Source organism: Argopecten irradians, chromosome 2 (genome assembly GCF_041381155.1).
Source record: "Argopecten irradians isolate NY chromosome 2, Ai_NY, whole genome shotgun sequence".
Taxonomy (NCBI): Eukaryota; Metazoa; Mollusca; class Bivalvia; order Pectinida; family Pectinidae; genus Argopecten; species Argopecten irradians.
In genome coordinates, this window is record NC_091135.1 from 58,905,203 (window position 1) to 58,930,029 (window position 24,827).

General features: G+C 36.5%; 1 protein-coding gene across 1 annotated transcript; it reads right to left on the reverse strand.

The window, feature by feature from the left end:
* Window positions 1-129: 129 nt before the first annotated feature.
* On the reverse strand, window positions 130-12,039 carry LOC138316079 (ras-related protein Rab-31-like). Its single transcript, XM_069257568.1, has 4 exons — window positions 11,972-12,039; window positions 11,394-11,517; window positions 4,739-4,831; window positions 130-4,540 (listed from the first exon to the last, which is right to left on the reverse strand). Exons 1-4 carry the CDS (start codon window positions 12,023-12,025, stop codon window positions 4,398-4,400), a joined length of 414 nt encoding a protein of 137 aa, XP_069113669.1. The 5' UTR covers window positions 12,026-12,039; the 3' UTR covers window positions 130-4,397.
* Window positions 12,040-24,827: the final 12,788 nt, after the last annotated feature.

Consider the following 24,827-nt stretch of genomic DNA (forward strand, 5'->3'; position numbering starts at 1 on the left):
TTCCTTTGTCTGGTTAATCATAACTTCCTTGAAATTCATATACCGGTATTTTCCTCCACCTCCATACTAGCTGTACTTAGTTATCAAGTAGTGGCTTCAGCAACGTACACAAGACACACGAAAAGGAAATGGTGGTGTTTGTGGTGGTTATCTTTTATTGTTGGAATCAGAAACAGATACATCGGTTATTCGTTTAGTTCGATATCACATTTCCGTTTACAATAATTCATCTCGAGAACATCTTACGTCTAATAGTATAATTCCTACCTAACCTAAAATGGATATTTATATTGGCTTTTGCTAGACACCAGCCGGTTGTTCAAAGGATGATTAACTAAATCACTTGATTAGTGAAATTTCCATTTCTAATTTGCTGCATTTTTTAAAATTATATATACACTAAAATCAGCAAGTAAGTAAAGAATTGGGTTCTTAAGAATCTTGTAAAATTGTTATATTTGTATTACCAGAAATTATTTTATCTCAATTTAAAGATTGTCGTTAAACTATGATTAGCCTAATCACCTTTTGAACAACTGTTCATTTTGAAAACAGATGTCGCCATACAATATCTACAATAACTTGTTACAACCATACATTGATATATTAGCATTTCAATATACCTAAATGCAATTTGTAAGAATAAATTATATTTATATGATTTCTACAAGTATTATGATAATGTCCAGGTGGAAATAATGGAATTAGTTTTGATGTTATAACCAGTAACATTCATCAGCACTAGACAACAGCACAAGGCTACCCTGTTTATCAGTTATTGTACAGTGTATCTATGGATATTGTACTTCATCCCAAAAGTAATACTTATACAGAACAATCAAGCATATCGATACATCATTGGGATAATTATAGTCATATGCGATAAACAACACAAAGCCTAGCTCTGCTAAACGTATAATGATAATTAAACCATAAAAATAAGTCACTTTTGCTTATCATTAATATTTAATTATAAGATACATAACAAAGCACACTCTGGGATAGTTATAATCCATTATACAGTAAAAAAAACCACAGTAACAATGCATGTGAACACTACATAAAAGTTCGTTATCCAACGGGTAGACACGATTATAAAACAATACCTCATCAAATGAAATTAAGAAATTTATTCAGTTTTAAACTTTGGACATTATAATGCAATTCTATCTACTTATACTTGCTATTCTCTTTTCGTCATCATATACATTTAACATTTTTCGGTATAAAATAAATTTCAGAAGCGTTTAAGTAAATTAATTTATCGGTACTTAAAACAATACTTTAAGAGATATCCAATGACCTACAGGCCAAAACTGATTAACATTTATCTTCAATTTGTAAAAGAGTTGTTAAAAGTATGAGACACCCTAATCCGTATTTATTTAAGGTCGTCTACATAACATCATTATTATTTTACCATACCAAGCATTAACACGTGCGTTTACACGTGCACATTACTATGAAGCGCCGTTTATAAATATTGAACACAGTTTCCATATTGTTGTCTTTCATAACATAACTTATTTTGCTAACTGAAGTTTATTTTACAACACAAAATATTGAATGACATTTAAGTAGTTTGAAAGCATAAATACAATTACTTTTATATCAACCAATAGAAAAGCATATAACATAGATAAACAAAGGTGTCCACACACATAAAAACATTTTCAACCAATAAAGACATGTGAACAATAACTACATACATATATGTATACACGTAGTTTCCATGGGTAACTTAAAAATACTGGTATCTTAGTACGTATATTATGCTAGGTAAACACAATTACATAATCATTAAATCAAACTTTTATATGTATATTTTGGCATTTTAATATCACTCCACAATTTACTTTTACAAATTACAGCTTAAATATGTTTAAATAGAGTTGTAATACATCTACACTACTCAACAATATACGGAATGATTTTTTTGCTTGGATTCCTATTCAACACACTGTAATCTGTCCTTCTACTGGTAAAAGTCCGAGTATAATAGATCCCTCTAAAATTCTACATAACATTGAATAACTTAACAATTCACTTCTGCTCTCAATGACAAAGAATGATGCTTGTACCTTTACTCTAAGATACACTGAATGAGAATTGCCCTCTACTCAAAGAAACATTGAATGAGGTTTGCCCCTCTACTCAAAGATACTCTGAATGAGGTTTGCCCCTCTACTGAACGATGCCCTGAAAGAGTTTTGCCCTCCACTCAAAGATACACTGAATGAGGTTTGCCCTTTACTCAAAGATACACTGAATGAGGTTTGCCCTTTACTCAAAGATACACTGAATGAGGTTTGTCCCTTTACTCAAAGATACACTGAATGAGGTTTTCCCTTTACTCAAAGATACACTGAATGAAGTTTGCCCTCCACTCAAAGATACACTGAATGAGGTTTGCCCCTCTCATCAAAGATATAGTGAATGAGGTTTGCCCTTTACTCAAAGATACATCGAATGATGTTTGCACTTTACTCAAAGATACACTGAATGAGGTTTGCCTTTTACTCAAAGATACACTGAATGAGGTTTGTCTCTGCTCAAAGATAAATTGAATGATCATTGCTCCTCTATTCAATGATACACTAAACGATGCTTGCCTGTCTGCTTAGGTACACTGAATGAAATTTGCTCCTCTACTCACCGATATACCGAGTGAGTTTGCCCCTCTTATTTAACGATATAATGATTTTGTTTTCCCCTTATTCCCTCGATTTTATAATGCAATGAGTTGAGTTTTGCCCCTGTATCCCTTACTTGTGAATTTTGCCCTATTTACTCAGGAATATACTTGTTCTTCTTTTTATTATAATTTATTAAATTCTAGTCTCGAGTGAAATAGGAAATACATTGTAATTTTGGTCTAGATTTGATTTCTTTCATTCTGAAGGCACAAAATGAAGGGAAATAAATCTGATAGATCAGAATAGATATTCTATCATACAATATCTATTCTCAACTGCATTTGTATATGGTAATGAACTAAAAAGTCTGTATGATCCTATATGTATATATTTACAGTTTGCACTGACATGGACTCAGTAACCATGCTTTCTAGTATTATCATTATCAGAGTATAATGATAGCACAACACGTGCGGCGATTCCATTGTTACTGGAATAGTCGCCAGCATAGCAACGTGGGATCATGATCCCACTTTTAGTGGGAACATAAGAATGACTCGATTGCCATCAGATGTTCAAATATAGGTATTTTAATTAAAAATATAAAACTGTCACGAGAATAAATAATATTCATTTACGTGAAAAACTGTAAATGTAAGGAATAGATTTTTATTTTGTTGAGGTTATGAGGGTATAATGATAATGGAGCCGGGGTTACATAATTTACATGTGCTCCATTATCATTATATCCTCATAATCTCAACAAAATGAAAAAATCTATTCCTTAAATAACATTTACCATTTGGCTAATGGAAAATGTTCTTCTACCAGTGATCTGGTGATCACATAACACACGAGTTATTGAGGGGTCATAGGTATAGTACTCTAGTGTATCACTGAAATTTAGCATTCCTTTTTTCTGATTCTGAGATATATACTTCCAGTTCTATTAATCAATATACATTTTAATTATTCCATTCCTGCTACTATTAAAATAACTTTGTTTGGTGACTTAAATTTCATGTTTCATGCCTTTCAAATTTGTCTAATCCTAATCATTACAACTCCCAGAAAATATCACCTAATGGAAGACCAATTCACCTTGCAATAAACACTGCTAACAATTTATATATAATAATTGTACTTGTCTATGGGATATACTGGTACTATCCAGACAATGATCAACATGTACATGTATTTCTTCAGCTAATGACATAAATACCAAGTCTCTATATACCTAAATAAGTATGTAAAAGCTGACCAAGATCTAAATATAATCCAACAAAGAAAATTATCCTAGATTATCACTACTTATGACAGTATCGAATTTAAAGAAGTTTGCAGGATGTGAAAAGATGAAAAATATCAACATCAGGGGAGATAACACATACATTACATGGACAGACTGCATACAATTAATTTGAGGACAACAGTTTTGTTTTAAGAACAAAATAAAATAATATTTAAAAAACTTTTGGATATCATTGCCAAATTCTCTCAGTAGTTGTATTGAATATTATTATTTCATAAAAAAGGCTCAGTGATAACATTTTACTGGTATTGTTGATGCTTTGTTCACTGTAATCTTTCATTCTTATGAACATGTTAAAATAGAAGGGAGCAATATATGCTTAGTTAAATAATTTAGAACATAATTCATAGCACATATTTGAAGGTATGTTGAAGCTAAAGTGAACATGACAAAATCATGGAATGTTGATGCAGCAAGTTCCAGGAGACATCTGGATTAGCTAGAATAGCCTACATTATACTAGACCGACTACCCATATCATTCCTTCGTGATCCACCACAACATCTACGTCTCTGGTCAGAGTCATTGTTCAAATTAATTGTACTATTGTTTATTCTTGATGGCCCCATATCATCTGGAGGTAACTGTCTCGCTGAAAAAGTTGTTGAGTCAAAGTTAAAAGAGAACAAGTCCTCACTACCTTTTCAATAGGTAATAATGATCTAGTGATTTATAGCTGTTTATGTTCCAATAATACCTGTTTAAAATTTGATGGTTAAATCTATTATCTGAGATTTTTGTAAAATGTCATCCATTCTAAGCCAACACAAAAATGTAAACAAACCCTTACCTATTTCTGTAAAAAGTTCTGGTACATTTACAGCTGTCAAGGCACTCGTTTCTATAAAAATTGCATTCCTCTGTCGGGCATATTCCTCAACATCTGAAACAAGTTTACACACAATAATTTGTGTACTGGTATCATACAAGGTCACAGATATAAGAAAGTCATAGACATCCAGTTTCAGTAAGAATATATACGTACCTCTGTAAGGAACCTCCCAAGATCTACATACCTTTGTTAGGAACCTCCCAAGATCTACATTCCTCTGTTAGGAACCTTCAAAGATCTACTTACCTCTGTAAGGAACCTCCCAAGATCTACATACCTTTGTAAGGAACCTACCAAGATCTACGTATACGTACCTTTGTAAGGAACCTCCCAAGATCTACGTAATGTTGTAAGGAACCTCTCAAGATCTACATACCTCTGTAAGGAAGCTCCCAAGATCTACATACCGTTGTAAGGAAGCTCCCAAGATCTAAGTACCTCTGTAAGGAACCTCCCAAGATCTACGTACCTTTGTAAGAAACCTCCCAAGATCTACGTACCTTTGTAAGAAACCTCCCAAGATCTACATACTGTTGTAAGGAAGCTCCCAAGATCTACTTACCTTAGTAAGGAACCTCCTAAGATCTAAGTACCTCTGTAAGGAACCTCCCAAGATCTATGTACCTCTGTAAGGAACCTCCCAAGATCTACATACCTTTGTAAGAAACCTCCCAAGATCTACGTACCTTTGTAAGAAACCTCCCAAGATCTACATACTGTTGTAAGGAAGCTCCCAAGATCTACGTACCTTAGTAAGGAACCTCCTAAGATCTAAGTACCTCTGTAAGGAACCTCCCAAGATCTACGTACCTCTGTAAGGAAGCTCCCAAGATCTATGTACCTCTGTAAGGAACCTCCCAAGATCTATGTACCTCTGTAAGGAACCTCCCAAGATCTACGTACCTCTGTAAGGAACCTCCCAAGATCTATGTACCTCTGTAAGGAACCTCCCAAGATCTACGTACCTCTGTAAGGAACCTCCCAAGATCTACGTACCTCTGTAAGGAACCTCCCAAGATCTACGTACCTCTGTAAGGAACCTCCCAAGATCTACGTACCTCTGTAAGGAAGCTCCCAAGATCTATACTTGTAAGAACCTCCCAAGATCTACTACCGTTGTAAGGAACCTCCAAGATCTACGTACCTTTAAGGAACCTCCCAAGATCTACGTACCTTAGAACAAGTCCCTCATAAGACCTATAACTGTAAGGAACCTCCAAGATCTACTTGAGAACCTCGTATATGGAACCTCCAAGATCTACACTTTAAGAACCTCCAAGATCTATACCTCTGTAAGGAAGCTCCCAAGATCTACATACCTCTGTAAGGAACCTCCCAAGATCTATGTACCTTTGTAAGGAACCTCCCAAGATCTACATACCGTTGTAAGGAACCTCCAAGAGATCTAAGTACCTTTGAAAGGAACATTCCAAGATCTATGTACCTTTGTAAGTAACCACCCAAGACCTGCCTACCTTTGTGAGGAACCTCCCAAGATCTACATACCGTTGTAAGGACCCAGAACTCCCAAGATCTATGTACCTTTGTAAGGAACCTCCCAAGATCTACGTACCTTTGTAAGAAACCTCCCAAGATCTACATACTGTTGTAAGGAAGCTCCCAAGATCTACTTACCTTAGTAAGGAACCTCCTAAGATCTAAGTACCTTTGTAAGGAACCTCCCAAGATCTACATACCATTGTAAGGAAGCTCCCATGATATACATACCTCTGTAAGGAAGCTCCCAAGATCTACGTACCTCTGTAAGGAACCTCCCAAGATCTATGTACCTCTGTAAGGAACCTACCAAGATCTACATACCGTTGTAAGGAAACTCCCAAGATCTATGTACCTTTGTAAGGAACCTCCCGAGATCTACATGCCGTTGTAAGGAACCTCCAAAGATCTATGTTCCTCTGTAAGGAACCTCCAAAGATCTACGTACCTCTATAAGGAAGCTCCCAAGATCTACTTACCTTAGTAAGGAACCTCCTAAGATCTAAGTACCTCTGTAAGGAACCTCCCAAGATCTATGTACCTCTGTAAGGAACCTCCCAAGATCTACATACCTTTGTAAGAAACCTCCCAAGATCTACATACCTTTGTAAGAAACCTCCAAAGATCTACATACTGTTGTAAGGAAGCTCCCAAGATCTACGTACCTTAGTAAGGAACCTCCTAAGATCTAAGTACCTCTGTAAGGAACCTCCCAAGATCTACGTATCTTTGTAAGGAACCTACCAAGATCTATGTACCTCTGTAAGGAAGCTCCCAAGATCTATGTACCTCTGTAAGGAAGCTCCCAAGATCTATGTACCTCTGTAAGGAACCTCCCAAGATATACGTACCTCTGTAAGGAAGCTCCCAAGATCTATGTACCTCTGTAAGGAAGCTCCCAAGATCTACGTACCTCTGTAAGGAACCTCCCAAGATCTATGTACCTCTGTAAGGAACCTACCAAGATCTACATACCGTTGTAAGGAACCTCCCAAGATCTACTTACCTTAGTAAGGAACCTCCCAAGATCTATGTACCTTTGTAAGGAACCTCCCGAGATCTACATACCGTTGTAAGGAACCTCCCAAGATCTATGTACCTCTATAAGAAAGCTCCCAAGATCTACGTACCTCTGTAAGGAACCTCCCAAGATCTATGTACCTCTTGTAAGGAACCTCCCAAGATCTACGTACCTTTGTAAGGAACCTCCCAAGATCTAAGTACCTTTGTAAGGAACCTCCCAAGATCTATGTACCTTTGTAAGTAACCACCCAAGATCTACCTACCTTTGTAAGGAACCTCCCAAGATCTACATACCGTTGTAAGGAACCTCCCAAGATCTAAGTACCTTTGTAAGGAACCTCCCAAGATCTACATACCGTTGTAAGGAACCTCCCAAGATCTAAGTACCTTTGTAAGGAACCTCCCAAGATCTAAGTACCATTGTAAGGAAGCTCCCAAGATCTAAGTACCTCTGTAAGGAACCTCCCAAGATCTACGTACCTTTGTAAGAAACCTCCCAAGATCTAAGTACCTTTGTAAGGAACCTCCCAAGATCTACATACCTTTGTAAGGAACCTCCCAAGATCTAAGTACCTTTGTAAGGAACCTCCCAAGATCTAAGTACCTTGTAAGGAAGCTCCCAAGATCTACAGTACCTTTGTAAGGAACCTCCCAAGATCTACGTACCTCTGTAAGGAACCTCCCAAGATCTATACGTACCTTGTAAGGAAACCTCCCAAGATCTATGTACCTTTGTAAGGAACCTCCCAAGATCTACGTACCTTGTAAGGAACCTCCCAAGATCTACGTACCTTTGTAAGGAACCTCCCAAGATCTACGTACCTTTGTAAGGAACCTCCCAAGATCTACTACTTGTAAGGACTCCAAGTCTTGTACCTCTGTAAGGAACCTCCCAAGATCTACGTACCTTGTAAGGAACCTCCCAAGATCTACATACCTTTGTAAGGAACCTCCCAAATCTACATACTGTTGTAAGGAACCTTCCCAAGCTACCTCTTTAAGGAAGCTCCAAAGATCTACGTACCTCTATAAGGAACCTCCATAGATCTACGTACCTCTGTAAGGAAGCTCCCAAGATCTACATACCTCTGTAAGGAACCTCCCAAGATCTATGTACCTTTGTAAGGAACCTCCCAAGATCTACATACCGTTGTAAGGAACCTCCAAAGATCTAAGTACCTTTGAAAGGAACATTCCAAGATCTATGTACCTTTGTAAGTAACCACCCAAGACCTGCCTACCTTTGTGAGGAACCTCCCAAGATCTACATACCGTTGTAAGGAACCTCCCAAGATCTATGTACCTTTGTAAGGAACCTCCCAAGATCTACGTACCTTTGTAAGAAACCTCCCAAGATCTACATACTGTTGTAAGGAAGCTCCCAAGATCTACTTACCTTAGTAAGGAACCTCCTAAGATCTAAGTACCTTTGTAAGGAACCTCCCAAGATCTACATACCATTGTAAGGAAGCTCCCATGATATACATACCTCTGTAAGGAAGCTCCCAAGATCTACGTACCTCTGTAAGGAACCTCCCAAGATCTATGTACCTCTGTAAGGAACCTACCAAGATCTACATACCATTGTAAGGAAACTCCCAAAGATCTATGTACCTTTGTAAGGAACCTCCCGAGATCTACATACCGTTGTAAGGAACCTCCAAAGATCTATGTACCTCTGTAAGGAACCTCCAAAGATCTACGTACCTCTATAAGGAAGCTCCCAAGATCTACTTACCTTAGTAAGGAACCTCCCAAGATCTACATACCTTTGTAAGAAAACCTCCCAAGATCTACATACTGTTGTAAGGAAGCTCCCAAGATCTACGTACCTTAGTAAGGAACCTCCTAAGATCTAAGTACCTCTGTAAGGAACCTCCCAAGATCTACGTACCTTTGTAAGGAACTCCCAAGATCTACGTACCTTGTAAGAAACCTCCCAAGATCTACGTACCTTTGTAAGAAACCTCCCAAGATCTACGTACCTACTGTTGTAAGGAAGCTCCCAAGATCTACGTACCTTGTAAGGAACCTCCAAGATCTAAGTACCTTGTAAGGAACCTCCAAGATCTACGTACCTTTGTAAGGAACCTACCAAGATCTATGTACCTCTGTAAGGAAGCTCCCAAGATCTATGTACCTCTGTAAGGAAGCTCCCAAGATCTACGTACCTCTGTAAGGAACCTCCCAAGATCTACGTACCTCTGTAAGGAAGCTCCCAAGATCTATGTACCTCTGTAAGGAAGCTCCCAAGATCTACGTACCTCTGTAAGGAACCTCCTAAGATCTATGTACCTCTGTAAGTAACCTACCAAGATCTACATACCGTTGTAAGGAACCTCCCAAGATCTACTTACCTTAGTAAGGAACCTCCCAAGATCTATGTACCTTTGTAAGGAACCTCCCGAGATCTACATACCGTTGTAAGGAACCTCCAAAGATCTATGTACCTCTATAAGAAAGCTCCCAAGATCTACGTACCTCTGTAAGGAACCTCCCAAGATCTATGTACCTTTGTAAGGAACATTCCAAGATCTATGTACCTTTTTAAGTAACCACCCAAGACCTACCTACCTTTGTAAGGAACCTCCCAAGATCTACATACCGTTGTAAGGAACCTCCCAAGATCTAAGTACCTTTGTAAGGAACCTCCCAAGATCTACGTACCTCTGTAAGGAACATCCCTAGATCTATGTACCTTTGTAAGGAACCTCCCTAGATCTACGTACCGTTGTAAGGAACCTCACAAGATCTAAGTACCTTTGAAAGGAACATTCCAAGATCTACGTTCCTGAGTAAGGAACCTCCTAATATCTACGTACCTTTGTAAGGAACCTCCCAAGATCTACGTACCTTTGTAAGAAACCTCCAAAGATCTAAGTACCTTTATAAGGAACCTCCCAAGATCTACATACCGTTGTAAGGAACCTCCCAAGATCTAAGTACCTTTGTAAGGAACCTCCCAAGATCTAAGTACCATTGTAAGGAAGCTCCCAAGATCTACATACCTCTGTAAGGAAGCTCCCAAGATCTACGTACCTCTGTAAGGAACCTCCCAAGATCTAAGTACCTTTGTAAGGAACATTCCAAGATCTATGTACCTTTGTAAGTAACCACCCAAGACCTACCTACCTTTGTAAGGAACCTCCCAAGATCTACATACCGTTGTAAGGAACCTCCCAAGATCTAAGTACCGTTGTAAGGAACCTCCCAAGATCTAAGTACCTTTGTAAGGAACCTCCCAAGATCTACGTACCTTTGTAAGAAACCTCCCAAGATCTACATACTGTTGTAAGGAAGCTCCCAAGATCTACTTACCTTAGTAAGGAACCTCCTAAGATCTAAGTACCTTTGTAAGGAACATCCCAAGATCTACGTACCATTGTAAGGAAGCTCCCATGATCTACATACCTCTGTAAGGAAGCTCCCAAGATCTACGTACCTTTGAAAGGAACATTCCAAGATCTACGTTCCTGAGTAAGGAACCTCCTAATATCTACGTACCTTTGTAAGGAACCTCCCAAGATCTACGTACCTTTGTAAGGAACCTCCAAAGATCTAAGTACCTTTGTAAGGAACCTCCCAAGATCTACATACCGTTGTAAGGAACCTCCCAAGATCTAAGTACCTTTGTAAGAAACCTCCCAAGATCTAAGTACCATTGTAAGGAAGCTCCCAAGATCTACATACCTCTGTAAGGAAGCTCCCAAGATCTACGTACCTCTGTAAGGAACCTCCCAAGATCTAGGTACCTTTGAAAGGAAAATTCCAAGATCTATGTACCTTTGTAAGTAACCACCTAAGACCTACCCACCTTTGTAAGGAACCTCCCAAGATCTACGTACCGTTGTAAGGAACCTCACAAGATCTACGTACCTTTGAAAGGAACATTCCAAGATCTACGTTCCTGAGTAAGGAACCTCCTAATATCTACATACCTTTGTAAGGAACCTCCCAAGATCTAAGTACCTTTGTAAGGAACCTCCAAAGATCTAAGTACCTTTGTAAGGAACCTCCCAAGATCTAAGTACCTTTGTAAGGAGCCTCCCAAGATCTACGTACCTTTAAAAGGAACATTCCAAGATCTACGTACCTTTGTAAGGAACCTCCCTGAGATCTTCAAGGTCACATTTATTACCAGCCATGGCTAACACTATATTTGGTGAGGCATTCTTTCTTAACTCAGTGATCCATTCCTTCACAGCCCGGAATGTTTGCTAAACATCAGAGAATAATATCATAAGGTGTAGATTTCATTAAAAATATTCCAGCTCTGTCAATCTATGAATAATGGAAAGGTAGTGTTAAGAAAAGGATTTAAAGGAAACAACCTATGGTTTAAATGTAACAGTCTCTAGTTAAATTAATGGTATTCTACTTAGCCTGTCACAAGTAAGGAATCAAATTTTTTCAGGGTAGAATTTCAGTCACTTCTAAAATCTCATCTTAATACAATTTGTGTATGATGTAACCATAAAATTGGTATTGCCCAAGCTTATTTTTTTTCATAAAGAACGAAAGGTGATATTAAATGATAAAAAAATTTAAAAAAAAGTTGTAACAGCAGATGAGACTGGACTGGTATGATTAACATTATATATCATGCCCCCACCCTCTCAATTTCAAGAGGCATACATCATATAAATTGTTGCCAAAAGCTGAATGGCTTACCTCCCTTGTGATGTCATATACTACAATGGCTGCAGCTGATCCTCTATAATACATAGGAGCCAGAGCTCTGTACTGTAAACAAAAGGCCATAAATAGTTGTGTAAAAATAATTGTCAGAAAATTTATAAGGCGGGCAATTCATTAAATATTTGAATTTAAGAACAACATTATATCTCAATATAACATGCATATTAGCTGCAATATTGTAGCTCAAAAGACTTTTTGACAGACAATGATGTCATCTGTATAGCTACAATTGGTGCCTATTACTGCTAATGGAGCAAAGTATTGATTATGCAAACCATTATAAAACGCTTGTTTGCATTTTTATGTACGTGTTTGATATCGCTTACCTATTAGGCAATAAAACTGAACCACATAAAATACCAAATTCTCATTGAGGCATTATTTTTTTACATAATACATATGAAGGTCATTCTGAAGGGAATTTATACGGCAAGTCCTCATATTGTGAATTTCACGTCTTGTGAGCGGTACGGTAGATATTAAGAATGGTAGTTAGGTTTGTTTTGGACTCAGTTCTACCCTGAGGGTAAATGATTAGGTAAATACTAGGTATGTTCAGTTCTACCCTGAGGGTAAATGATTAGGTAAATACTAGGTATGTTCAGTTCTACCCTGAGGGTAAATGATTAGGTAAATACTAGGTATGTTCAGTTCTACCTGAGGGTTAAATGATTAGGTAAATACTAGGTATGTTCAGTTCTACTCTGAGGGTAAATGATAAGGTAAATACTAGGTATGTTCAGTCTAACTTGAGGGTAAATGATTAGGTAAATACTAGGTATGTTCAGTTCTACCTTGAGGGTAAATGATTAGGTAAATACTAGGTATGTTCAGTTCTACTCTGAGGGTAAATGATTAGGTAAATACTAGGTATGTTCAGTTCTACTCTGAGGGTAAATTATAAGGTTAATACTAGGTATGTTCAGTCTCAGTCTACTGAGGGTAAATGATTAGGTAAATACTAGGTATGTTCAGTTCTACCCTGAGGGTAAATGATTAGGTAATACTAGGTATGTTCAGTTCTACACTGAGGGTAAATGATTAGGTAAATACTAGGTATGTTCAGTTCTACCCTGAGGGTAAATGATTAGGTAAATACTAGGTATGTTCAGTTCTACACTGAGGGTAAATGATTAGGTAAATACTAGGTATGTTCAGTTCTACCCTGAGGGTAAATGATTAGGTAAATACTAGGTATGTTCAGTCTACCCTGAGGGTAAATGATTAGGTAAATACTAGGTATGTTCAGTCTACCCTGAGGGTAAATGATTAGGTAAATACTAGGTATGTTCAGTTCTACTCTGAGGGTAAATGATTAGGTAAATACTATAGGTATGTTCAGTTCTACCCTGAGGGTAAATTATTAGGTAAATACTAGGTATGTTCAGTTCTACTCTGAGGGTAAATGATGAGGTAAATACTATAGGTATGTTCAGTTTTACACTGAGGGTAAATTATTAGGTTAATACTAGGTATGTTCAGTTCTACTCTGAGGGTAAATTATAAGGTTAATACTAGGAATGTTCAGTCTAACTTGAGGGTAAATGATTAGGTAAATACTAGGTATGTTCAGTCTAACTTGAGGGTAAATTATAAGGTAAATACTAGGTATGTTCAGTTCTAACCTGAGGGTAAATTATTAAGGTAAATACTAGGTATGTTCAGTTCTACCCTGAGGGTAAATGATTAGGTAAATACTAGGTATGTTCAGTTTTACACTGAGGGTAAATTATTAGGTTAATACTAGGTATGTTCAGTTCTACCTGAGGGTAAATGATTAGGTAAATACTAGGTATGTTCAGTCTACCTGAGGGTAAATTATTAGGTAAATACTAGGTATGCTCAGTTCTACCTGAGGGTAAATGATTAGGTAAATACTAGGTATGTTCAGTTCTACCCTGAGGGTAAATGATTAGGTAAATACTAGGTATGTTCAGTTCTACCCTGAGGGTAAATGATTAGGTAAATACTAGGTATGTTCAGTTCTACCCTGAGGGTAAATTATTAGGTAAATACTAGGTATGTTCAGTTCTACACTGAGGTAAATGATTAGCTAAATCCTAGGTATGCTCAGTTCTACCCTGAGGGTAAATTATTAGGTAAATACTAGGTATGTTCAGTTCTACACTGAGGGTAAATGATTAGGTAAATCCTAGGTATGTTCAGTTCTACCCTGAGGGTAAATGATTAGGTAAATACTAGGTATGTTCAGTTCTACCTGAGGGTAAATGATTAGGTAAATACTAGGTATGTTCAGTTCTACACTGAGGGTAAATGATTAGGTAAATACTAGGTATGCTCAGTTCTACCCTGAGGGTAAATGATTAGGTAAATACTAGGTATGTTCAGTTCTACCCTGAGGGTAAATGATTAGGTAAATACTAGGTATGTTCAGTTCTACACTGAGGGTAAATGATTAGGTAAATACTAGGTATGCTCAGTTCTACCCTGAAGGTAAATGATTAGGTAAATACTAGGTATGTTCAGTTCTACCCTGAGGGTAAATTATTAGGTTAATACTAGGTATGTTCAGTTCTACCCTGAGGGTAAATGATTAGGTAAATACTAGGTATGCTCAGTTCTACCCTGAGGGTAAATGATCAGGTAAATACTAGGTATGTTCAGTTCTACCCTGAGGGTAAATGATTAGGTAAATACTAGGTATGTTCAGTTCTACCCTGAGGGTAAATGATTAGGTAAATACTAGGTATGTTCAGTTTTACACTGAGGGTAAATGATTAGGTAAAAACTATAGGTATGTTCAGTTCTACTCTGAGGGTAAATGATTAGGTAAATACTTTAGGTATGTTCAGTTCTACCCTGAGGGTAAATGATTAGGTAAATACTAGGTATGTTCAGTTCTACTCTGAGGGTAAATGATGAGGTAAATACTAAGTATGTTCAGTCTACCCCGAGGGTAAATGATTAGGTAAATACTATAGGTATGTTCAGTTCTACTCTGAGGGTAAATGATTAGATAAATACTAGGTATGTTCAGTTCTACTCTGAGGGTAAACCATCTCCTTATCCTTCATATCCACATACATATGGCATGATCGGGTGGTATAGTGGTTAAGCCACTCGCCTTTCACCTAGCCGGCCGGGGTTCGATCCTGTGATGTCGTGAGGCTGTATTGCATAGGTAGCCATATGTAATACAGCCTCAGGCTACTTGAGTGTATTGTCTGAAACCAGCAAGTATGCACATCCATAGGTATGAGAGAAAATGTAGACTATACAATTTGTATCTACAGATTATCAGAGATATTTATCTAAATCTCTGAGATTATATATAGTGTTGGACTCATTCTCAATTTTAATCGATGATCGATCGATAATAATTTTCCTAAAGACTATCGATGATGAAAGGTAATAATCAATTAATTAAATGGGAGATAATTTGTGTTTATTTCATACTTTTCTGAACCTTTCTTATGTAATATACATGTACAAAACAACATTTCTCTATAATTCAAATGTGAAGCAAAGAAAAAAAACTGCTTTAATTAATACTGTTGGTTCATCTTTCTGGGTTTTTTTTGCAGATGAATTAAAAGGTTAATTAAATATATAATTTTCATTTTTTTTTTTATCTTTTTATTTTTATTTTTTTTTTTTTTTTGTAAATGATATTTACATCATTATATTTAAGGACTGAGAAGATTTAGAAGAAATGTCTTAAATTTTTGTTTAAAAAATATGACAGCTCATGAAATGACAGCCCGCTTTTGAAATTAAGACAGTAACCCTCGCACCCGCAAGCTACATGTACATCAAAGGCTGCGGCGGCAGATATCAATGGAAAATCAGTCGTTGTCAAACGTCACGGTCGGTGCACAAACACAAATGCTCTCGCAACAGATTTGTCCAAAACCCAGAGTGACAAATCCTTCTCACTTGAATCCTTGATTGTAGATACTGTGGATATAATTTCATTCCTGTTTTACCTAATCATGTATATTGTTAACCTTATCAAAACTATGTCACACATGTTATCCTTGAATAAAGTGTGACGGAATGACATTATTTGTGTGTATAATGTATATATATATTTATCTGTGATCACATGACTCTCTTCCGTCAAATCGAAAGTTACAGAAAGATCATAATGATCAAGAACTCATATACACACATATAACGTTTCAAAGGAAAATACACAGTATAGAGACATCAAGTGTTGGGAACAAACAAAATCGCAGAGCTTCTTAAGAATCAGGAAATCATTTTTACAATGTAAACATCGACACACTAGTCGATCACTTACGCCCAAGAGGCATAGTTTCACTTCCCTCACTGCCATGGCTCACGTCACTGGAGAAAGAAATTCATTCATAATAACCCGGAGATTCAATATAATAAATGCAAGTCGACGATTGCATAGAATTCTTACAACTTTCATTTAAATTTGTATCCCGTGTTACACGAACAACCTTACTAAGTCCGCCATATTGATTTTGGGAATTTTACACTTTAGACAAGTCACATGATCATCACGTGATTTCTTTAAAGCGCGCGAAAATTCGAAATATAGTTACCTTGTTTTATTTTCACATTGTTTTCTGTTGTTGTCTTTTTCTATCAAAATAAATGAAGAACATTTAATCAACCGATAATCCCAATCTTTACAAACACTTACCTGTTACCTGTTACCTGTCGTAGAGGTCTTCATATTATAGGCCGTACAAGATTCATGTCCATATTTTGATTTACCATTCCCTTGATAGTCTAATTAAAGATTTGTATTAGAATACTAGAGCCAATGGGAATGTCGTTTTGGTACATTCCTGATTTTAACACTGATTACAAGCATTCTAATGCGATCTATCGTAAATTTTGCGCGGGACTCAGTATTTAATGGTGGGGGTTATTAAATAATATTACCCTACAAATAGCCTCTGAACTCAAGAGAGATTGGTTATTTATCGGCAAGGATTTATAAGCGTCATCTACAATTATATACGTCCTTATCGGTTAACATCCCGAGTATGTATACGCCAAACAGTTTTGCTTGGAGATTGGTGTTTTTCGACAATGTTTCAATGGTAACAGAAACATAATATCAAAAATGAAAAGTCATTGATAGCAGATAGGGCACATCCAAATATTGATTTTTTTTTACACAAAACTGGGTGTGATGTGTCTTTACATATTCCCATTATAATTCAACGCTACTTTTTAATTTTAAAAACAATTTACAAACTATTGTTTATCATTCATTGTTCAAATATTCTGTAATATTTCAGTCAACGCTCATCAAATTGGTATAGTTTTCACAGAAATCAACATAGAGAAATTTTACTGGGCAATAGTCATTTACGAGAAGAGCGAGCATGAAGAGAAACTTTGTCAACATAGACAAAGCTTCTCTTTACAGAAGCCCATTGGTGCCAAATTAGATGAGAAAAATAAAAAGTATTGCGAATAAACGCAATACTTTTAGGAATAAACGCAATACTTAGTTTTACGTTTATTCGCAATAAGTATTCCGTTTATTCTCATTACTTTTTTTTTTAATTTTTCATATCTAATTTGGCACAAATGGGCTTCCGTATTAGAAAGAGCATACCTTTTGTATCATATTTATGACAAAGCTTTGTTGAGCTTTCGCTTCCTTTTTTTTACCATTAAATCAATTATAAGATGTACATTGTTTCTGTTTACAGGATGTTACTGGGATATCAATCATAAACAGTGAGACTGCCAGGAATAAATACTAAAACCATTATCATTCCCTAAAATAATTTTCTTGTTTTCTAGAGACAGATAGTTTCACAGTACACTGTGGCTTTCTATTTTCTATCGTCTGTATCTGAAACTTTGTAAACTATATCGGACACAAACGAGGTGAATATAAATATATAACTTGTTTTCCGGAAAATTACCTTATGTAATATTTATCTTCTAGGGGTAAATGTCTTTCTTATAACATACATGTATCTGAACGATTAAACCTTCCTGGAAGACGTTTCAAAGCCATGCAAGATGTTGCTAAAATGTTAAAACCGTAGAGGAAACATCACCTAAGAATTGTATTCAATCTGAACTCCACTCTAAATTCAGTGGGGTTTTTTCATTCTTCATTTTGGTCATAATCGTCGTGCATATACACGTAAGAATATCTTTTCCTGGTTTTCCATATGGGTTCAATACATGTGACATTAATCAGCACATATGCATCCGATTTCATGAGAGAACCTTCAGTAGATCTTTTTATTTTTTAACTCTAATGAAAACCAACACAGATTGATTTTGAATAAGGTGTTTTATTCTTATTTCTTCAGATATGAAATATGATCAAACAGATGTTATTGACTAGCCAAATCTAGAAAGCAGGAGTAGAGATATTGACGGCCTAGACAGATACAAATGATATCTGTCTTAATATCAGTTACAATATAAACGACATTGCTGCTCTCTTACATATAGCTGATAACCGGACTCAATTAACTCTGGCTGGTAATTGGGGTAGTGTCACGTGACATCCCAGACTTAATATCAATAACTATGAATTAGGCCGACTAAATTGGCGCGGACAGATGGACGTCCGCCACAGAATTCTCGTTGCAATCACATTACGTAGTAACTAGTACACTTCGTGTGTTCTGTGTTTTTTATTACGAAATATCAAACGCATCTAATGGGCCAGGTCTTTGTGTGAAACACACAGGAAAATTGTTATGATATTATGATGAAGATTATTTACATAAATTAGCAAAACTGTTTAATATGATTGCTGCTTCTGTGGTTTTGGAATTTAATTAGGATGTTCCAAACTGAGCAGCGAGTAGTTATGGAGGGGTCCTTGATAGAACTAATCGGTCTTTTGTCAGCTCGTCACAGCCGGACCAGATCCCCCCTGCCGTCATATATGGATTTGATTACACTTTGCGGTTGAATATGACAGCATTGCATTAAATAAAAACCGCAGAATTGTGATGTGTCGAGATAAGAAAACAAAGTTTTTAGTTAACAATGCGGAGTCCTGTCTGACAAGAAATCATCCTGGTATCAGATTCCATTCTCCGTCTCTCGATAACCGAAACATAAGCCCGTTAAATTGGCAAAATAGATAAATATTTCTCCTCCAGTTGTAATTTTCGTTTACTGTCCTTTTCTTTACTGGTGTCATCACAAGATATATGCTTTTAATAAGCAGTTGCAATCAAACGGAAATAATCTTTTAAGCACAGATTGATACTTCTAGCTTGACAAGAAACTTAGGAAGGTCTAAACGTGTACAATGTAATTACATGTATAAACAAGTAAAACACTTACGCGGATGCGTATCGTTTCACTTTGTCTTAAGCAACACACTTTTAGATATCGGAAATTTACTTGAGGAGTGGATAAGCGGAGATGATTGTATTATTGCTCTTGATGGTATTAGAAAGGCTGAGCACCACAGTATCACAAAGGTACACCTCACACGTCCTTCAATAACTTAATAATAGAATGAGGAATGGTGTTTTGGGTGAAAATGGTACTATAAAAAAGTGCACACAAAAATGAAATGTCACTGTTGATTTGCTAATTGCATGTAATTTGACTAATTTCCGAGTAAAATAAGTACAACTGAATCATAAGGGGCCATATACGTCGAAGGTTCTTTCCCATACCTACATACAATAGCTACAGGTTGTTCCCCTTTGTACACGCTAGTAACTCTACACGTATAACTGGAGTAGAGGAAATGTAGTCCATATCGGGGTTCGAACCTGGGACTTCTGACCACTAGCCAGCTGCTCTACCAATAGTTTTATTGTTGTATTGCGTCAATGATAATGTTGTTTGATATTGTTGTTTTTAAATATGTTGTCCGATGCATGCCTGCTATACAAAAGTATATTGCATATAGTTTCAAGCAAAATACATGTAATTGACACTAAATATTTACGTGGTACCGTATGTTCATACATTTGGGTCAAAATTCTAAAATAAAATAAAAAACAAAACAAAAAAACGATTGGTTCGTCCGTTGTCAGTATAATGTGACAGGGTGGGGTGTGTTGCTTGTTGTCTTCGGTGGCATGCTTCAGTGATATAGCACTATAAAAGGACTATGTGCAGTTCCACTATGCAAAAAGACAACACGAACATACCACAGTCTCTCATAACACACACCTCGCACTTCACACACGCTACATACTGCATACATGGGAGGCCTTCCTTACATGACCTTGGCTGTTAATAGGATGTTAATTAATCAATCAAACAAACAAAAATGCAATATTCTGAAGAATAAATGGTTCATACTATGTTTTCAGTTTGTATAAATGTCACTTTCGCCAGAGTTTGTTGATGATTGCATTCGACGTTTTTTATCCTAATTAAGATATGTCGATGTCAAAAAAAAAAAGATATCTCCGTATTAGATTTTTTTTTCGGAAACTTTCCCATTTAACACTAGCGATTGCTATAGTATTTCATTGGATTTTGTGTCCAATTGGTGCATGAAACATATGTATGATATATATCATATTTAGAATATTCTCATGTTTGATTATATTTCTCTGCTAATGTTCTTTTATAATTTAAGTCTTGGCGACTCCGATATCAAGTATCTTTTAATTTTTGGTAAATATCTCGATCGTTTTTGTGTCAAATCTCAGATGGACCTAAATAATATAGCCAGTTGGTTTCTGTTTGAAAGCAGTGATAACATTGAAAAACAAATGTTATTCAATCAAAAGTTCTCGTACGTCCCTATACGTCCATTTATTCACAAGAATTTTGACAACGCTGTTAATTTCTTTTCCATGAAATTGAAAAATTTGAGTAAGGTTTAGTGAACTAATATACGAGTATTTCACAGAAGGGAATTTATTTGATATTCCACGAGACTATGTAAGTTTTCAACAATTCATATATAGGTCTTATCAATGTTTGTTCAATGTGAAAAAGTAACATTCAAAGATTAATACGACGTCTAGAGTTTCGGGAACAAACTACATTTCTAGAAACTATGCCCACCTCCCTGCACTCCACCAAAACAATATTTTTGCGTTGAATTCCTTTTGTTTGTATCGCGATAGCCTATTTCATGGTCTTTCCTAGATATAACCAAAAACTTAATAACATTTTCCCCGAAAATAGACGGATTTATAAACCTTCCACTATGGGCACAAAATGTTGACGATACGAATATAAAAAATAAATATTAAGAGTTGTGTTTGCGCATGCTTATTAAATCAAACATTTAACGACAACCATCAGTTCACTGGATTGGTGCTTGATACACAATAATAGGAACTTGTTTTACAAATTAGTGAAATAGTTATTTCTGCAATAGCTTGATTATTTTCTATGGTAACTATGGTAACCGCGAGTGTGACTTGGAATGAGTTGCTGTCGCATTTTGAAGTTGACGGCACTTGGAGTTAATAAATGAGATAACTATAAAACGATTTATGGAATCCACGCCGCCAGGAAGTAAAGAGAACACACAAACTATTTTCGTTTATAGACTTATTTGTAGTTCTCGTTTTGGCAGAGTCTTATCACATAAACAGATTCTTTTTTAATCATTTGCCAACGAAATAGAATAGGTACACGTTTTAATGTATTTTTGATTGGTAGGTTTCACTAATATTGATGTTTTTTCTTACACTGGAGCCGACGTTCCGGACGACCGTCTCCAGAACTGATATTAGAACGACGATGGAAGCAATGCATTTCTTGCACTCGTTCTAGGGACTGCGACATGTAATGTCAATGTTACCTATCGTTTGACAAATTTCTATCGATATTGCGTAGTCCATATCACAAAGTTGTGGTATACATTCATTGCAGACCTATATATGACGCTATTTGCTATTTATTTATATTACTATTATTAAACATACAAAATATGTTTAATAATAGTAATCTTTAGGTACCTATCGTAAAACTAATGTTTGACCTTTGACCTCAATTGTGTTTCCAATTCGAAGCAAAGATATACATTATAAGTGAACGCATCTACATTTACGTTTACTGGTTTTATATTAATGAGAACATTGTTTGTCCACCATTTTTTTCACGTGCACTGAGAAGAACACTTTAGTGACAATGAAGTTTTGACAAAGTAGCACATGCTCCGTCTATTGCGCGCGATCGGGGTCTGATGACGTACAGGAAGGTACCGACGACACCTGTTGATGAGGAACTATGTAGTGGTAACTAAATATAGTTAATATCATCTAATGATCTTTAGTTAATCCATCATAGGTGACTATAGGGGGCGCTACAACTGTTACGGTCATGCCCGTTGACTTAGTCATCGGCTTAGAATACAATGTGTTGCGTGTAAGTAATTTGTCAAAAGATTTTTTTTCAATAGAAAGATAACTGTCTAAAATTAATAAAATCATATTCTCTATTAAATTTACGCAATTTTGAAAAAAATGTTTTGACTAATGCAAAGTTTTCCAAATGCTGTCAAATTAAGAATTTTCTTCAAGAATAGAGATTTTCCTAACTTCGAAGCAAGATTTGAATGTTTAATATTCAACATTGAAGACAAGGTGCTATGTATGATTAGTATTGTTGCATTGGCGTTACAGTGTGGTAGTTTTGTTGAGACATCACGCCATTGCTCTATACCCGTAGGTTGTCTTGTTTACATAACATTGAGATTACTCCACGGAGAAGTTTTAAATTAGTTGATTGACATCCTATCACAGCTTTGTCAAAGGATGGCCACCCCAGTATTCAATAATTTACATGTGGTACATGCCTTCGGTGTTTGAGGTATATCGGTAGCTCTTATCGTGTCTTTTTTTCAATAATGGCTACATTGCAATGTGTAGTATTGAAAGCTGCCCCCATTTCATATTGTATAAGACAACTAAATTTGGGATATTATTTTTTCCCTTCTGCCTAACTGATTTTCTTCTTCCTAACGTCTTCCTTGACACTGCCTCACTTTGGTCATGAGTTGAGCGCTAGCACCTGTGAGGCTCTTGGTTATGTCCTCTGACTGAGATATGCACCATAGTCTATGATAGTTTCTAGATTGGCCAACACACTGTACCGTGACCGAATGGGATGTGCTTGTTCGGTATGTTTTACGACAAACTTCAGTGAAATAGCACTATAGAAAGGAGGAAAAGTCTAAAGAGATAAAACACGAATATACCACAACCACCCAAACCCTACATATATCACCACACACAACACATTGCACACGTGACACATCAAATGACCCTGGCCGTTGAAAGGCCGATAAGTCCAATAAACCAAATCAAATCAATGTAATGGTGGAAACTCTTGCCTATTTTAAAGCGCTATCTCTCCGAACTATACTACCAAAGACACCGAATAACACATTTCACCCGACGATAACATAATCACAGCAGGCAAACCAGTCGTCACACTTCCTTTATGCTGAGCGCTAAGCAGGAGCAAAAACTATAACTTTGATATACTTTGGTATGTCTTGGAAGGAGCAAAACCCAAAGCCTTCGTTACATAAATGAACACTCTTTACTAAAAGTGAGGTGATGTCAGAGCAGACATTAGGAAGAATAAAGTCGGTAAAGAAGAGAGAAAAAGCTAATGAATAGAATTTAGTCGCCTTTTACGATCATGCAATGGTGGCAGCAGCCTATGGCGGAGATAAAATGTCTCTATCTATACCTGACAAGACAACTGATTCATGTGAAGTTCAAATTCTGAATATCGTTTATTTTGAGCTGCATAACATCAGATTTCTGAATGTTGAATGTCGTATGTTGAGCTACACAACATTAAAATGTTCATTCGTTGGCCAGTGAAAACGCATCCTATTAAATAATTGTTTAGGTTGACAAACAATGCTATTGATGTCATAATAGTGTGTCACAAAATTCCACCGACGTCAAAATTTGTTTGACTTTGGTTATACGTTTTATAGAAAATATTTGACCCTAATGTCATTGCTAGAATATTAAGTATTCAAATGGGTGATATTCAATAGTTAGCAATTTTGCCATTCAAAGGTTAATGCTAGAAGCAATAACAAATACAGAGAGAAGTGATAATGAGGTTATAGTGTATGTAAATTAACACTTTATTACATGGGTATTGTGGTTTACAGTGTACTTATTTACGGCACGGTTACTGGAAACAGAGAGGCATGGTGTTGTTAATTGAACCGTGTAAAAATCAAGCATGGCGGCAGAACCGTCCAGTTCCCCAGACCGCTACCAACATACGCTATGTGTCAGTCCACAAGTGATGCGTGGCCCTGACTCCCTCAAGTACGATTTATCAACTTCATCTCTGCTAAAAGCTATATCATATTGCATATTTTCTCATGTTATTTATTCTCAAAACAACATCCCCCTTTACTGTGTTTTTTAAGAAATTATTTGTTTTTCTTTCCAAACTTTGGACATTTTGGTTTCATCAGTTACTTAACATGCTATTTGGGAGTTTAAGCCGACAATACTTAGTTACGGATTGACTCAATTGTTTCAGGAAGGGGAGACAATGCTGTATGAGATCGAGGTATCTCGCCGTTCTCACATCGATAATGGCTTCATGGCGCTAATGTGCTCATATATTTATGACGTAGAGGGCGAGGGGTTCACGGGATACGAACTGCTCCCTTTCACCAGTTGATAAGTTTACATGAAGACGTTTTGCCGTGGGAACCACGTGTGGCGATAGGGAGGTGTTTTAGGTACTGATGTTTTAATTGTGACTGTAGCAGGATGTCACACCGAAATGACACCACGAGAGACACTGTACAGATCACCAATACACCATTCATGTATTTATACAGAAAATACCTTACACAGTTGACAATGCTCCTAAATGTGTGTCTTTCGTCAGTTGATAGGAAAAAGCTGTATTTGGAATCGATAAG